At 41.0% G+C, this 18,498-nt stretch overlaps 1 protein-coding gene across 10 annotated transcripts in view; it reads left to right on the top strand.

Moving 5' to 3' along the window:
- The window catches only part of Ehbp1 (EH domain binding protein 1), a 275,350-nt gene that overhangs the window by 46,855 nt on the left and 209,997 nt on the right, over positions 1–18,498 (top strand). For all 10 annotated transcript variants that reach the window (XM_029483507.1, XM_029483505.1, XM_029483503.1 and 7 more), the window contains exon 5: positions 6,436–6,489. In XM_029483507.1, the coding sequence (XP_029339367.1) occupies positions 6,436–6,489 (54 nt within the window). The remainder of the gene's footprint in view (positions 1–6,435; positions 6,490–18,498) is intronic.

Genomic DNA, 18,498 nt, shown 5'->3' with positions numbered 1-18,498 from the left:
ACACGACTCTTCATTGTGCTTGCCATATATATTATACACACATACCATTTTTTATGACAACACTATCATCATCATCTCCTTAATTTACATAGGGAATATAAGAGGCAGTAGCTGCTCACTCTTCTGTTTATCTTCTTCCCTAGGACTGTCAGAATTGCCCTATTGCCATTTTGTTATCTGTCCTCAGAGGCTGTTATGTAGCCCTTCTTTCCCATAATTCTCCTGCTGGAATGATAACCTCAGCTTGGTAGTTAAGAGCGATACTGCTGGAGTCTCTGCTTACATCGTCAATTCATTTAATTCTCAAAGTGGCCCAAGGTTCTATCAATATTTCCATTTCACCAATAAGGGAGCTAAGCCAGTGGGGAGTGGAATGTCCCCAATGCCTTATGAGTCAACTATGTTCTGTCCTCTGTACCAGTGGCTCTCAACCTCGATTGTGACCCCTCTGGGGCTTGTATATCAGATTGCTTCATATCAGATATTTATATTATTATAACAGCAAAATTACAGTTATGAAGTAATTTTATGAAATAATAAAATAATTTTATGTTAGTGAGGTCCTACAGCATGAAGAGCTGTATTAAAGGGTTGCAGCATTAGGAAGGTTGAGAACCACTAGTCTATTCTGTACTGAGTACTCTACAGTAATGGGTTACGAAGTTTTACTACAACAGCAAGATCACTGATATGCTTGAGGAAGACTTTAAACAATCTTGTCAAGTAAGTTTCTTGATTTAGTCTGCTCATATTGGTAAGACAAATGAATAGACAAGGTTGTACAGTGTTTGGCATAGAACAAGGGGTCAGAATGGAGCTGGAGCTGGAATACGCTCATAGCTATTTCTTTGGGGAACTGATGGAATGATTCTGAGTTGAAAGTAGCTATTAAAACTTGTTGCATGGACGATTAGGAGTTAAGTGTGGTTTCGAGTTCTGATGTGGACACATGCCCCTCACTCAGCTTCCATGCCTCTGAGTGTTAAGATAAAGGGAAGATGCCCTCTCCCCACCCCACCCCCAGCTCCTCCTTCCCGTTTGTAGAGTCAGACATTTCTCCTCAGTCATATTATGGGGAGCCTCAAAACCGTTTCCAGTATTTAAATTAGTATTTTCATCTTTATCTTCCACATCATGCAGAATTTGGAAAGAAAAACAAAAAAATAAAAGAACCAAAATGAAACAACCATATTCTTTCATGGTAGCTTTTGGATCTTGTTTTTGAACAGCACTTAAATATTCTAGCAAAGAGTTTTCCTTCTTTCAAATTTCACAGTTGACTTAATTTTGAAATTGTAAGTTGAAAGGGATGCGCTAGGCCCTTTGTTGTCAATGAGACAGTCATACACGTACACTCACAAAGAAATGGGCTTTGAATTATTTACTTATAAAGATTTGTTTATTTTGTGTGTATGGGTGTTTTGTCTGTATCTCTGTGTATGCACTACATGTGTGTGTTGCCTGAGGAAGGCATGATCCCCTGGGACTGGATGGTCTGAGGCACCATGAAGGCGCTGAGATAGAAGGCATCCAGGTCCTCTGGAAGAGCAGAACTCATTGCTCTTAACTGTTGAGAAGCCACTCCAGCCCCCTAAATCTCTTAGAAATAATATTTCATGTATATGCGTGTTTGCCTGCTGTGTGTCTGTACTAAGTACATGCCTGGGGCTGAGGAGGCCAGAAAAGGCTTTGGATCCCTTGCACCTTAAGGTATAGATGGCTGTGAGCTGTTTCATGGCTGCTGGGAATTGAACCTGGGTCCCTTGGAAGAGTAACCATTGTTCTTAACTGTGGAACCATAGGAATGTTATCAGTGTGTTTCCCTCTGTAATTGAACCAGCCATTGCTTGCTTTAGATCATGGGCTTGGTTTTTGGAATTTCAATTAAATTGAAGATAGATATGGGTAATAAAAGATTTAAAATATATTTCAGATTTTCAGAAGGTAAATGCCTTTTTATACTATTAGTACAGAGGTAAGAAAGTTGACAACAGTTAGAGGTAAATAAAGAAGGCTTAATTACAAATATTTTGTCTGGTCTATAATAAACTAATTCCATAGACAGCCACTTGAATGTACCCAAGAAGCTGGGCGTGGTGGCGCACGCCTTTAATCCCAGCACTCAGGAGGCAGAGGCAGGCAGATTTCTGAGTTCCAGGCCAGCTTGTTCTACAAAGTGAGTTCCAGGACAGCCAGGGCTACACAGAGAAACCCTGTCTCAAAAAAAAAAAAAAAAAAAAAAAAAAAAAAGAAAGTGCCTGAGAAGTGAACACTGCTGCTATGGCGGCTGCAGCTTTCACGCTGTTTACTGGTATGTCCTCTTGGCTCTAGGGAAAGGACTCCTTAAAGTAAGATTATCTAACGTGTGCTTCTTCGCCATCTGTGTTTTAAAGGTATTTTATTTCTTAAATTCTGAATTATATTACTATATGAAGGCACTGTTATGTGGTGTATTTCATTAGTTCATTTGTCAAGTGTTCTAGAGAGGCCGCTGTGTACCACGTGTTTCTTGAGACTTGGATAAAATTGGCAATGGATAAAAGTCAGTGGGTCTGGAGCTCCAGTATCACTCTTAACATTTGTACTGGGAGGGCGACAGCTGTGGCATTTTAGTTTCCTGCTTGGTTAAATGGCAGTAGAGACAGTCCCTGCCTCATAGGTTGCTGGGGTGAGTAAGGCACTTTGTACATTAACTCAATAACATTTCTGTGTTGGTGTTGATTTGGTACTGATTGTACTGCATTCCTAAAAACAAAGATGCAAAGAAAGGTGGGAAGACAGTGGATGGCAGGATGGCTCTCCTCAATGGTGTGTTATAGTCTATGAGGAGTGCTGTTTGTGCTCTAAAGCAATCATAAAAAGTTCTTACAGTCTGTATGCCCATTTCTTTCCATAACCTCATTCGTGGCCAGGCCCAAATGGAAAAAAATAGCAAGTAGAATTTTCAGCTTTCGTTTTTCTTCTCCCAGCCCCGTTCTCCCTCCCCCTGCCACTGATACCAGTGAAACTCCGTGTTGGGTTTTAGCTCTTCAACATGAGTTTGTTTATCCAAGCAGTTGTGTCAGTGCAGCTCAACCGTGTCAGCATGCCAACCATGCCATTACATATGGCGTGAGCAAAGAGGGTAACTAAGAAGTTTGGGATTGCGTTCTGGATTGAATGCAGAATCTTGTATGTTAAACAAGTGCTCTGTCGTTTACTGTGTCTCCCTTATTCAACTTTCTATTGATTCTTTGTGAGTTTCCCATCATGTACTCCAGTCCTGCTCATCTCCCTGTCCCTCACATGCACCCTGTGCACTTGTAGCCTTAACCCAAAATAAAACACACACACATACACACACACACACACACACACAAAAGCAAGTCATAGAAAACATCTCACCGTGGAAGGTGTAGCATGTCCGTGTGTAGCACAGCGTATCTCTCTGGCCACACAGCTTGGCTTGCAAATGTTCACTGCAACAAGTCATTATTCTGGCTTCTGTGTCACCATCAATGTTTTATCCTCACTGGACTCCTCCCAGTTATCCTGCTGTTGCCCTGTGGCATGGAGATCCTGCAGCTTTGGATCAGTAGGACTGGCCCTTTCAGGTACCCCAATTATTTGAAGATAATACAGATTTTGGGGTGGTCCATCTCAGAGCCCTGGATCCGGGCCTGGGTGAAAGCTGAGCTGGTCTGCACACTGATTCTTCCTTATCTGTATCACTAGGGGGAGCTCCCCAGCACTGCTCTGGCTAGGCTGCCCAGTACTACCATAGGCAAGAGACAGTACCAGCTCTCCTGCTTTCATGTCCTCAGGGCTGGTTCACCTGCATCCAGGCCTCCAGAGCCAGCTCCACTGTGTTGCCCAGTCAAGGTGTAGGGACAGCTTTCCCAAGTGTCCCAGCTGGTGAAGGGTAGGGCTAGCTCACTGGAGGTGGCCAGGGGTGGAGGTGGGAGTGCATCACTACTGTCCCATAGCAGCAGGGTCAGCTCTCCCATACTCACACTCTCTGGGCCAGCTCACCCACACCCTTGCCACCAGGGCCAGCTCTACTGTGTTACCCACTCTTCCTCTTCTGAGAGCTAGCTCCTATAAGAGGTGGGGCCAGCTCTCCAAATTGCTGCAGCCAGTGATGGGCAGGGCCAGTTGACTGGCCTGTGGACATCCATGCAGTCTCTGGTGGCTGCTCCAGCCAGGGATATCCCCGTGTTCTCTAGTGGTAATGTAAGCTACAGACATCAACACCGACCCCTGCTGACAAGCCCTCAGCAGCAGCTCAGGCTAGGACCCTATGCAGGTGACTGCCATGACAGGGTTTACCACTAACAACAGGCTCTTCCTCTCCAACCTCATGTCTCCAGTTCCATCTCTTCATGATGCCCAAGCTGCTCCACTTACTTCTCTTTCTCTCCCTTCATCCTCCACACACTCTCCAGGCTGCTGCCAGCTGGCTGGCGGGTCCCTGGGTGATTTCCTCAGGCAAGTGTCTATGGCCCACATGTGCTGTGTGTCAGAGGGCAGGTCTGTTGGTGACACAGTGGTCCACAGGTCTCTGTCTGTCTTCCTCTTCCCATGCTGTGCTACATGGTGGTAGGTGTGGCTCTTTGTGTCTATGACCCATCTGTGTCATGGGGCGGAGGGCAGGTCTATGGGCATCTTTACCTCTCACCCCACATGGCATGGATGAACATAGGTCTGTCTTCTTCTCCCAAGCTGCTCTGCCTGCATTTGATTTGATTGATTGAAGTATCCTAGGCATAAGACAGCGTTGGCCTCTAAGCCAGGCATCGAGCTGGGATGAACAAAGGACTCCTATTTGCTCTGCTTGAATGATATAAGAACAACAGGGTTCTGTGTGCCCATTGCCAGGGAGTCACCTCTAGCCCTTCTTATTTGTATTTTTATTTGGGGATAGGGTCTCATGGAGTTGCTCAGGCCAGCAGTGAGTTCCTTCTGTGACCCAGGCAGCTCTGCACTTGGGATCCTGCTGATTCTGCTTCCTGAGATGCTGTGCCGCTGAGCTCGGCTGAGGTTTGAGAGTAATGGAAGTGTGAGTTACACCAGCATGGCCAGAGTGTGGCTCCAAAGTCATGTGTGAGCGGGAGGTAAATGACGCGAGAGACTTGCAGCTGACTGAGCTGGGGCCCATAGCAGCACACGGGTGTAATAAGGATGCACAGGCAGTCATCGTTCTCATAGGAAGAGCAAGATGCTTCCCTGTGAGGGGCCGATGGGGCACGAGACCCTGCAGGAGACTCTAGTGTCCGTCTCCAATGTGGGTGCCTCATCTTCAGTGTGTTAAGGCAAAGTCTGCTCTGCTGAAGGACCTTTCTTCTATGTATGTCTGCACTTCTACCCTGCCCCTCACACATAGACTTGAACTTGTGTACGTTCAAAACAGTATAACGAGCCCACTAGTTTATTTTTCTTTTTAAAGTTACTGATTTTTTTATAAATTTTTTGATCACTTTGAAATGGATTTGAAAGAATGCCAATTCCTATATTAAAATTTTACAGTTTAAAAGTTACAATATTGCTATTTGTCTTGCCACATATCTTAGTTGGTTTTTTTTCTTTTTCTTTTTTCTTTTTTCTTTTTTTTTTTTTTGCTGTGATGCCCTGACATAAGCAACTTGAAGGGGACATTGTGAGTGGTGGTGGGGGAGGCCTGGACACAGCTAGAGGCAGTTGGCTGCTTGCATCCTCCCTTCGTCAGGAAGCAGAGGGTGATGAACACTCTGCTCTGCATGCTCTGTGTCTCCTCACACTTCGTTGCCTTTACTTGTTCTAATATTTGTAGAAATGGTACATGGTTCTGCTGAGTCTGGGTGTCTTCTCTCATGAAACTCTCCTTGTTCATTTATGCAAGATGGGACATACTGTTTTCTAATCTCCAGTCAGGTCTTTCATTTCATTTTCTGGGTACTTACTCATTGGAGAGTATGGGTATATGTCTTTAAATGCAAGAACGGGTATGCAAAGCCCATGGAATACTTGCATAACCTCTCGGATAGTACTCAGTGTTTGTCAACTAAATGCCTGCAAAAGTATGCCTCACTGAGAAAAGTGACGGGGGCCATGGGGGAAGCAGGATCCTCACCCTTAGAGTCTCAGGTATTTTCTTAACAGAGGTGGTATGAGGATTACTAACAACCCATCGGTTGGCTCATTGTCCAGCTCATAGAGTCCTTTGGGAGACTTTGTTCAAGTAGGACTTGTGCTTTCACAGATGCAGTGTCAGGAGAGGTGTCAACAAAAGCTAACTTTATTAATATAAAATAACAGCTTAGATCTAGAGAAATTACTTAGCTTTTTAAAAGGATATTTTGCTCTTTCCTTTTAAAAAGTTAGTAAAACTGCAAACAAGCCAAGTTGTATGTTCTTGATAGGATTGATTGGATTGAAGATGTGTGTTTTCTTACTTTTCATAATTTCCTTTTGTTGCAGGATCCTCATGCAGAAGAATTTGAAGACAAAGAATGGACATTTGTCATTGAGAATGTAAGCTAATGACATACTTTTCTTTTTTTTTTTTTAACTTTATTATTACAGTACATAAGCAGTTTGGCCATGGGAGAAATGCTGCTTTATGAAGAATTATCAGGGAATTTGTAGGTTTTGGAAGTTATCAATAACAATTGCTTATAGAATATTTATGATAAAAATGTAAAGTCTTTACTGACAAGCTATATACACAATCTGTATCTGTTTAGGGCCTGAGGGCAAAGCCATTTACTTACATTTTTTTTATCCCTTCACCACCCTGCTTGATATTTCTTATATAGTAAAAACTTGCATATTATGGAATCCCAGGAGGCTAACGGGTACATAGCAGTGTTAAATCAATGCTTTCTAATGAGAGATTAGAGAAAATAGGCCATGAAAATATAATGACTAAGAGTATAGGCCTGGGCTTGGGGGGCAGGGGAGGGCTGGAGAGATGACTCATTGGTTAAAAGCACTTGCTATTCTCTGAGAAGAGTGGAGTTAGGGGTTTGAACATTGGATGCCTATAACTCTAGCTCCATGGGATTTGATATCCTCTGAATGAACATGGACACACACACACACACACACAGACTTGGTTCTTCAGCTTTTAAGCGGTTGGGCAGATTGAAGATTTCTCCATGAGTATCAGCCTTCACTGCTGCTGTGATCATCGCCATCCTCATCACCCTCCTCAGAACCTACGTGTGACCTGGTGACAGTCTCTGAATCCTGTTCCTTTCTCCTATGCTTGGCCTCACTTTGTTAAAGGGAATGTAAACTTTTCTCAGCAGTAACTTGGACCATTTATAGGTTTAAAGTGTTGGGAAGAGAGGGAGCAAGATCAAGTATCAGTACAAACACAGCTGGGGGCTCTGCTGGCTGGACCACTGCCAGCATGTTGGAGTCTCACACGTATCAACCATTTTGGCAGTTTTGTAGGGCTAGTTCTGAGCATAAATTATACTTGGAAGAAAATGGAAACTCAGACTTAAGTTAGACTTGAAAGCTAACGTTCTCGCGTCAGATGAGAAATGTACAGTGGATGACCTGGGCCTCATGACTCCTCTGTACAAGTGAAACCTTTAACTTGATAGGCTGTAGACTAGTGAGTTAAATTCAAACTAGTTAATGGTAGAAGTATGTTAAACCAGTTTTATATTTGTGTGGGAAGGTGTTCTTGTTATTCATTCTTAGGATAAGAAACAATAGTTCCACATTTCTGAAAATCAGGTTATAAACTAATGTACCAAAAGGCTCAAGTTTTTGTTTTAAAAGAAAACTGTATGGCATTACTAGATTTGACTGCTGCAAAAGGTATTTTTAAAGATCAGCAGAGGTACATACTAAGTCTTAAAATGGTAAACATTAAATGTAATACAAAATGAAAATATATATTGGATTTTCTTATATATTGGAAAATGTATTTCTCAAATAAGAGATTATGTTTATGACATTTTTAATATAAAATATATTTAAGTCCAGAAATATATTTTGCCAATATACCTTTTATCCAAGTAGCTGAAATTGCTAGAAGTCATTCATGGGAGGAAGAAAACATGGAAGAGGAGAACAAGACATGCTGACTGGCTCTCCCTTTCTCCAAATAAGTCCATTCTCAAACGCCAATTAAATCAGTATGCTGTTTTCAACTACATTTAGCTTATCATTTAGCTCATGAAACAGAGTTTTTAAACCAAAATATCTACAGAAATTAGTTTTTATGATGTAAACACATCATTGTAAAATATACCTGGTGATGTGCCTCAGAGAAATTAACTTTTATAGCAAACTCTAGGTTTTAAATTTTGTAGTGAGTGAAATACTTGACAGAATTATCTAGGGTATAATACTTGACACACATGTGTGGAGTGGAGGTCAGGGCCTGTGCTGTCCTGTGGGTGTGGAGAGGAGGTCAGGGCCTGTGCTGTCCTGTGGGTGTGGAGTGGAGGTCAGGGCCTGTGCTCATCTGTAGGTGATTTCCATCTCTCGTGTGAGACCCAGAAGCTTGCATTTGAGCTGTTTTCAGTCTCGCTTGCCCCTTTATTTTGACATGGAATCTTGCTGTGTGGCCCAGGCTGTCCTGGAGTTCCTAGGCATATAGCCCTCTTGCCTCAGCCTCCCTAAGCAGATGGGTCCATAAGCATGTGCCCCTGTTACTGGCTTTAGGGTAGCATCCTTTAATTAGTCACTATTTAAAAAATACATGTCAATATATGTTTATGAAATGAACTGTAGATATTGTTGAACATTCCTTTTTGTGAAATTTTTAGTACAATTCCCTGCTGCCACCTCCACTTTGAATAGTTTCTGCAGTAGTTCCCATTTCAGATTGGAAATAAGAAAAAGAAAATTGAGTTGTGCTGTAAACTAGCTTCTCATTTAAAGGGAGACATTAATTTGGTTTTATAGCCCAAACATAATTTTGTAGTCATGAATATTAAGGAAAATAACGTCTGTTTTTTAAGCTCTTTTACTGATCAAACCTTAATGGAGGACTGGGAATATGGCTCAAGTACGGTATGACCTGGTGTGTGGAGAGCCGGGGTTCAGTGCTAGCACAGCAAAACGGTGGCCTGATGGAGCCTGAGCCTGCTGGCACGCGCTTGCAAACCTGGCATTTGGGAGGTGAGGTAGAGGGAGTTTGAAGTCAGCCTTGGTGTCATAACAAGCACGAGGCTAGCCTGAGCTTCATAGTAAGACTCCAGAGCAGGTCTCAGGATCACTCACTGCTAGAGTCTTGCCCAGCATGTAGAAGACCTTGGGTTCTGCTCTCTAATGCCATGGGGGGGGGGGGCAACAATGAAATCTAGGTATTTGATAAGATAACTTGAGAAGAAGAAAAAAATAACAAATAGATGATAATTTCTCAGCTTTTGGTAAAGATGATCACATCAGTACTAATGCTCACTGTGAATCCATGCTAGGAAGAAACAGTTTCATAGAGAAATGTGTTATGGTTGCATTTTGTTGACTTTGCCTGTCTTTATAGCAGCATTTTGTTTTGTTCTTATTTGTGAAAAGACGGTTGTAAGGGGCTGGAAAGATGGCTCACTGCTTGAGAGAACTTACTGAGCAACCATGCATTCCTGAGTTCGGATCCCATCACCTATATAACAAGAAAGGTGGGGACTGTGTGTACCTGTCCCTGTGCCTCCAGCACCCTGGGGGCAGAAACAAGAGGGTGTCTGGGGCTGACTGCTGCCAGCCAAGCTGAGAAAGAGAAGTGAAAATGAAAAAGCTCAGCCTCCAGATTCAGGGAAGAGACCCTGCCGCCAAACACAGGGAATAGAGAAAGATAGATTCAGGGAAGAGACCCTGCCACAAAACACAGGGAATAGAGAAAGATACCTGCCATGCTCTTCTGCCCTCCGTGTGCACGTCCACACATAAAAACACACACTGCACCCCACACGTAAACACAGGCCTGCACATGTGCGCGCACACACACACACACACACACACACACACACACAACCAGTAATGAGTTTTGATCTGCTTCCCAGTATAATGTGTTTATTTTTAAAAGATTAATGAGAAAAGGTTAATTGTGTATATATTATTAGGTATATAGTTATTACACTCTAGAAGTCTTGTGAACTTGCTATACTCTTAATCCTTGAGAAAGAACATATATATATATGTATGTATAGTGGCTGAAATGTTTTTAAACTCATTATTTGGTGAGAATACACTGCCTTGTGTGTGTGTGTGCGTGTGTGTGTGTCCGTGGTAGTTTGTGTGGGTGCATATGTGTATTCAGGGTCATGTGTGTGTGTATGTGAGGCTAGAGGTTGATGCTGGTGTCTTTAACTGCTCTACATTATGTTTTGAGGCAGGGTCTCTCATTTGAACTCTGAGTTCACAGACTGAGCTTTCTAAGAACCTCTGCCTCTGCTTCCCAAGTGCTGGGATTAGAGGTGGGCATTCAGTTGGGTGCTGGGGATCAGAACTACAGTCCATGTTTGAGTAGCAGGTGCTTCATCTGTTGAGCCGTCTTGCCAGCCCAAGAATTAGGACAACTGTCATAAATTATGAACCACCTAATGCCAAGGAATGTCGTGTAAATCTAAACCTGGAACAAAATGCTGTATGCACTCACTGGGAAGATAGATCAGAAGTTAGACAGATCATCTATTTCAGTTTTAAGATGGGTTTAAACAGGCAAAAATATATTTGAGAATCTTCTTTATCTATGCAGATGTTTTAACTCTATCAAAGTGTGTTAACTCTTTCCACAGGCTCTAGAAAGTTCAGAGTCACTTTATACAACACCAACAGGGACACTTGTTGGTTAAGTGAGTCTAATGTAGGCAACCTTTTTTTCTACTTATCCTATCTGTCCACTATATCATTGTTTTATTATGATGACATAACTTCCCAGTGCATAATTACTGATTATAGCTAAACCCAGTGCTCATTGCAAGTCCTGCTGAATGCAAGAAAAGACCCCTCAGCAGCCTCCTGGAACTGTGCTGAAGGAAAGGACGGTATGAGAACACCATACCGTTACAGGGCAGCTCTGCTGGGCAGTGAGAACACCATGCCATTATAGGGGCAGTTCTGCTGGGCAGTGAGAACACCATGCTATCACAGGGCAGCTCTGCTGGGCAGTGAGAACACCATGCTATCACAGGGCAGCTCTGCTGGGCTGTGAGAACACCATGCTATCACAGGGCAGTTCTGCTGGGCAGTGAGAACACCATGCTATCACAGGGCAGCTCTGCTGGGCTGTGAGAACACCATGCCGTTATAGGGGCAGTTCTGCTGGGCAGTGAGAACACCATGCTATCACAGGGCAGCTCTGCTGGGCAGTGGCTGCTTCGCTTACATCGATATTTATTTTCCATTATCTCTTTAAAACAACTTTTTGTTTGATTTTTGTTTTCCAAAACAAAGTTTATCTGTGTATTTCTAGTTGTACATCATGCTGGCCTGGAAGTCAGTGATGGGATTAGAGGCATGCCTGAATAAAACCACTGTGTTTTAACTTTGCCTGTGCCAATGTAGTTGATATAGGTCAGTCTGGTCTACTCTGTTGTTTTCATAAGTGAGTTCTTGAACCTCTCTAATGTTCATACATAAGTGGGCTTGAACTTCTAAGGCCTTTTAATGCTTTGGTCTGTTAGTGTAATTATATAACTAGGCTTTTCATACACTGGTGAAATAGTCTCTTTGAAAGATGATATATGCTTTAGGAAGAAGTTATAAAAGTAAATTAAAAATCACAGTCAAATCTGGAGTCAAATCCTACATACACCTATAAAACAAAGAAAAATTAGATTGAGAACATTTTGGATTCACAATGCATTTCTGTTGTCTTTGTTTCATTTAAAATAAATTAAAATTTACTATGTTATATCGTGGGTGTTAGTAATATTTAGGAAACAAAAAGTTAACAACACTAAGCTAAGAAACCGTGTAAAGCCCTAATGAAGTCCATTAATAAGCACTAAACAGAATTTTGTCGTCAGTGTTCTTCTTTTATTGCCTACTTCCCTCTTCCAGTCAGATCACATAAGAGGGATTCTGTTGTAAACATGTAATCTCATGGGCCCCTGATTAACCAACGAGACAATTACTAGCCTGATCTTAGACCTTTTCTTTTAAACCCCAAATCAATAAGTTTGCTCTACCTAACATCTAACCAGGCATTTCTAACTTTGAAATTAACACATGGAGCAGTATTCATCCGTGTGCTCAGCAGTAAGTATTCACAGACCATGTAGTGTGTTGCACTGTCCAGGCACTGGAACTAAAGCTGTCTATGAAGCAGGTAGAAGAGCTCTTCCTCATTCTTCTAAGGTGGAAAGAAAGAATAAAACTTAGTGAAACATAAGTCATCAAAAGAAACAGACGTTAAACATAAACATATAGTGTATTATGTTAGTGAGTCTCATTCTTTAAAGGCCTCCAAAAAGAATTTAGTATTCTTATCAATTAAAATATTTTAATAAGAAAGCTGGTAATATATTTTATAAGATGGGAAAATTTTGCAATTTGGGGACGTTGCATAAATCTTTTCCTGAGTTGTAGCTCCCCCTAGTGGTGAGTGATAGACTTGACTGGCCTGGAGAAAAATGTATTTTCTGTAGGTAGGTTATCATGAAGCATCTCTGTCTTTGCATAAGCTTACACTTTAAATTGCATCAACATTTTATATAAAATATTTAGCTAAAGTGCTAAATTCTATTGTAAAATATGGATTTTGGTTGCAAGTCAGTTAATACATTTTCCTGATACTGAAGGGCAGGTAAGGAAAAGAAACTAAAAGTCCTTTTGACTTTGAAAGTGTTTCAAATGCAATGAGTTCTTAGAATTGTTTTTATTTTTTTTGAAGCAGTCTGTCTATATTTTAGTCTTATCTTGAACTCATGGCATTCCTCCTGTCTGGTCTTCCTGCATGCTGAAATTCCAGGTATAGTCTACCATTCCTGGCTATAATATTAAAATTTTACTAGATACTAAATATCCCATTAAAACAAAGAAGTCTCAAGTATATCATCCTTACAAGTCTGCTGGGAACATCCGCCCTAGCAGGTGCTACGGGGAGTGCTTTATACATGTGTCTCACCTTCTCATTGCAATAGATTATGGGTTAGACATGTAGCCCTACTTTAAAATATTGTCACCTAGAGAAGGTGAAGGGTCTGCTAAGAGTTATGTGATTAACATGTTAGGATTTCATTCAGTCTCATTTTTCTCCAGGGTCTTTTTCTTAATGCCTGACTCAGTGGTTGCCTCCCTGAATGATAGAGGTCACTTGGGGTGGGAGTGTGTGGATATTTCATTTGGTGATATGTTTGCTATATAGACCTGAGGATCTAGGACCTGAGTTTGGATACCTAGAATGGTGAAAATTGGGGCAGCATGTGCCCGGTGCCTGTGGTACACGGTGCCTGCAGTGCCTGCAGTGCCCTGTGCCTGGTAGGTAGACACAAGCTGACCACTGGAGCTCTCTGGACAGTCTGCTGTATTTCAGTGAGAGACCTTGTCTCTATAAATAAGGTGCAGAACAACTGAGGAAGACGCTTGCTTTTGACCTCTGGCCCCCACATGCATGCATGTGAACACATACCACAAACACCTATCATCTGCATACAAACACACTAAAATAAGTAGAGATTGAAGAATCAGAGGACTTTTTAATTGGCCATCTTTAGCAGTAAATCTGTGAGGAAGTATATATATATTAGATTTTAAAAGGTAAGCTTTTAATATTTATATTAGATCCAGAAGCTATTTGGAGTAATTACTTGGTTGTTATTAGACAGTGTGAAATGGAGTTTTGGGATTTATTACTCATAGAAATTCATTTTCCTTGAGGTAAGCTTTTTTATGTAATGCATTTTACATGTAATGAATTTCATACAAAATTCCCAATTTTGTATGTCTGAGTTTGCTTCTTGGAACTGAAAAGCTACTTGTATACAAACAAACCTTTTCAGGCAAGTCTACCACAAGCTGTGTGGCAGTAGATATATGATGTAAATTGTTTTTGTTGTTGTCATTTGAGACAAGATCTCTCTACATGGCCCTGGCTGTCCTAGAACTCAGTACAACACTGGCAACACTGGGGTCAAAGGTCTGCACTGCCATGCCTGGCTTGTGATTTAATTTTTATAGTATCTGCGTATTCAATTATACAATGCTGGGGTTGATGTCTCATTTTTAGGTTATTAAGGATTAGAAAAAAACATATATAAAGCATATAAAGGTGCTTGTGTGCATGTGCACACACATACACATGCATATATAAAACTTTCTTTTCTTGAGAGCTTTAAAACAAAAAAACCTAGATTTCTAAATTAATAATTTCAAATTAAATTTTTTCTACTTCTTTTATTTATGTGTTCCATAATTTCTAGGCCTTATCTTTAACTAAAGAGCTGATAGTCTCACTAAGATTTTCACCCTTTGGTTACATCTGTCTCCTTATAAATTAAGAAGTGGCTTTAAAGTAAGTGTAATTACAGAAAACACTTTAAATATTTTTCTAACATCATTCCTTAGTATGAAATATCAAATTAGTATATCTTTGAACTGTACTAAGATGTTTTATTTTAAATAACATTGTTGGAGTTTCTAACCTGAGTTTTATTAAAAAATTTTTTCATCGACTTTTCCTTGGAATTTGCAACAATATCTGAAATGACTGTACATACTTTTATCTTTTGTACTGCATATTGTGTGAGGTAGTGTTCTCAGCATCAGCAATTATGAATCGAAATATCTTTTCAACTTTGAAAAATGTTGAAGATGCTTTTATACCCTGTAGTATATTTATTTAGCCAGTTTAATTTTTATTTTAAATGCAAAAAAGCATATTGGTTTTATTAGTATTCAAATTTGCTTTACTCTTTAGTACTTGGTAAAGTTAAATGTATTTCAAAGTCTTTAAAAGAAAAAAAATTAATGGTTTATTCTCAGTTAATATTTGATTTGTATACCTAGTTTTATATACCTACATTCATGGGGTCATGCAAAATTTTCTTGGGTAAAAAGGGAAAATCGTAAAAAGTTTAAGATGCTCCCTCCCCCTTCACCCCCGTCCTAGTTTAGTTGTCCCCAGGCCTAGCTGACAGCCCCTCCCACCTTCCTTTGCTCTACCAAACTTTAAAAAATGAATCTCAGAAACTGTAGCTTCTCTGTCTCCTCTGTGCATACAAGGCTTCTGCACATGCCCAGCCCACGTGGCCAGCACGGTGCAAGTGGCTCACATGTGTGTGCATCTGTGTTGCTGCTGTGAACACAGCTTGCTTTTAGTTGAGCTTTCTGACCTATTAGGCTGAAGGTTCAGAGTTAGCCATTTTGAATCTTTAGAAGTGATCTGGTACTGCTGACCAAGAGGGAGTTGGGCTGCTTGTGTTTGTTCTTATTTCTCCATGGTGGTGGTGGTGGGGGGGAGGCTCCCCTATTAGAAGCGGCGAAGCTTTCTCTTAACTCTCAGCATGAAATTTCTGCATTTAGACTAGAAAGCTTGCAGTTTAACACAGGCTTTTCTGGTCTTTTAATGATGTTAGTGTCATGTCTGTGATGGTGTGCATGGTAGCTGGGGTGGATTAGAGAGAACATGACCAGGAGTAGCATAGAGCTCTGTAAGCCTGCTTACTCTGGTTTTGGTTAGGCTTCAATCAAAGCCCATATCTGTATTCCCCTGCCCTCCGGCTTCCTGTTTTCCATGTGTGTGGGTATGTAGACACACATGTGCTAGTGCATGTGGAAGCAGAATTGATGCCAAGTATCATCTTCAGTCACTGTCTGCCTTATGTACTGAGGTGCAGTCTTTCGTTTGGAACCAGAGCTTGCTGGCTTGGCTACTTGAGGTAGCCAACTTGCTCCGGAGATCTCATCTTTGCTTTCCAAAGTGTGGAACGATACATGGGCCACCCAATTGCTGGCTTCTAGCAGGAGAGGCAACCATGTACTCACTGAGCACTTTCCGCATCCCTCCCCCCTTCTTGGAGAAAAGGTGCTTTTTAAAAAAATGCCTCCTTTGCTTTAGAGATCCTTTGAATGAGAATATATGGTCATGAGTGAGAATATGCTTATGCTTGAGCCTTTTGGAACTCTAAGAATCTGCGCACCTCTGTCTGTTTGTTACTGCTTCATTTTTTCCAACATACTATACAGGTAACATGATTTTTTGATACATGCATGCACTATATTTTGTTTAGATCAGATTAAATAGATCTGCCTAAAGATCATTTCTTTGTGGTAGATTTTCCAGATCCTTGCTGCTGGCTTTTGCAGTGTGTGCCACGTTATTGTCCCCATGGTCAGCCTGTGGCCATAGTAAGGCACTATGTTTAAATTGCTACAATCTAAGTGCTTTGGGGTTGGAGTTATCCAAGTTTTGTCTTAGTTCATTGTGTAGGGATTCATCTCTAGTGATGGTAATTGTTTCTTACATAGAAATATATAAAGTTCATTGTGTTAACACACTAGTATCCATAATTGTTCATTTATTTCATGAGCTTTTATTAAATGGATACAGAGTAGCAGATAATTGCTAATTAATGAGACTTCAATAATGGAAAGATGCAGAGATAAATAGGCAAGATTAAGTTAAGGGTGCTGTATGTGCCCATATAGAGAATACCTAATGCATTCTTGGCGAGGTAAGGAAGGCTCTCTGTTGAAAGTGATATAAACAAATCTAAGGGATAAAAATTTCATAACCTTTATTTGTAACTTCAGAATGTAGACTCTCCATGTAATGTTATCTTGTTTGAAAGATTTCTTTGAAATTCCAGAATTTGATTAGACTTGAGATGAGGTTATTCATGGTATTTAACCCACTTAGCATAAATGCCTTTTCATTCTATTACAGAAATGTTAATGTGTTTGATTATGGGAGCGTGTTGTAGTGTATCGATAGGTGCTGTATTGCCTTTCTGAAATGCTTTTCAAGGTGATACCTTTGATGGCTTGAGGGGACTGAGTAGCTTGAGCAGAGGTCTGGAGGCAGCAGAGACCATAGCTCCCACGTGCAGCAGAATACTGTCCAAACGGTTACCTACTTGCACATTTCATGTGAGCAGTGGTTGTTTAGGGCGATGGTGGCTTATGGACATTTAGTTGAATTGTGCAATAAAGAATTTAAAAATGTATTATATTATTACTATGAACCTATTGATTTACTTGGCATACATGATAAATAAGGATGGAAAAGAAAGAACTGTATGTGTGCATATATGTGCATGTGAATATGTGGGTATGTGCACATTTTTGTTTGTTTGTTTTGAGACAGGGTTTCTTTGAGTATCCCTCGCCCAGGCTGACCTTGAATTCAGAGATTTACTTGCCTCAGACTCTCAAGAGCTGGAACTAGAAATGTGTACCACCACACATGATGTGGGTATGTAGCATGTGAAATTCAGAGGTTGGCATCTTGTATCTTTTCTCAATTACTAGCATACCTTTTGAAACAGGGTTTTTCACTGAATTGAGAGCTCACTGTTGTGGTTACACTGGCTGTCCAGTGAGCCTCAGGAATTGGCCTGACTCTGCCTCCCACTCCAGGCCAGCTCTGGGGTTATATATATGCATTGCCATATCTGACCTGTATATTGGTACTAAGTATTTTAGTAGTCGTGGTTCTCTAAAGAAAGAGAACTGATAGAATGAGTGTGTGTGTGTGCATGTGTGTGTGTGTGTGTGTGTGGTGTGTGCATGAGGTTAGCTGTCTAGTTTGGTCTTTGGTATTCACTGGAGCTCCAAAGAAGTTGACTGTAATGCCACGGAAAGAATGAATTTGCCATCGAGAGTGGGGCGAAGAGCAGAAGTGTGTGGCCCACTTCAAAAGATCTGGATTAAAGGTGGTCTTCATATGTCAAATTATTGAAGAAAAAACCCTCACAGGTATACCTGTGTTTTCAGTAAAAGACTCTGTTGCAGAAGGTATGGTAGTGATTGAGAAAAGATCTGAGATGCCAGCTTCTGAATTTCACATGCCACATGTGCAAGTGTACACTTGAGTTTTAGTTAATTTCGAGTGTAGTCAAGTTGACAACCAAGAAGAGCCATCGCGGGATGCAAACCAAAGTCATTGTGCATGCATAACAAACTATCAACTAAGCTGTCTCCTCAGCCCCAAGACTCAAGGTCTGAAATATCAGTGCATATTCACTGTAAAGTGGTATTTATATGTACATCTCATGTACTTACTCATAATATATTACCTCGCCCTTTATTTTTTCTTTCTGCTGCTCTTCCTAACCTCTTCCTCGTTCAGAATACCCTCACTTGTACTTGTGTCACAACAGTCTCTCTGTGTGTGTGTCTCTCTCCCTCCCCCACCCTTCCCTCCCCTCCCCCTCCCTGTATTTCTCCCCCTCTCTGCATTTGCTTTCTGAGTTTGGCTAATCTCATATAGCAAGATGACTTCCAGTCCTATTTTCTTGCAAACAACACATTTAATTCCACTTTTATACCTAAATAATGAATAAAGCTGCATTTTGTGAGTGATATTTTCTTTATTCATTCATCTATCAGAAGCATCGATGATACTGTCTTTCAATG

This window comes from Mus caroli, chromosome 11 (assembly GCF_900094665.2).
Source record: "Mus caroli chromosome 11, CAROLI_EIJ_v1.1, whole genome shotgun sequence".
Classification (NCBI taxonomy): domain Eukaryota; kingdom Metazoa; phylum Chordata; class Mammalia; order Rodentia; family Muridae; genus Mus; species Mus caroli.
The sequence above is the reverse complement of the archived record's forward strand: the minus strand, read 5'-3'. Positions and strand labels throughout refer to the sequence as shown.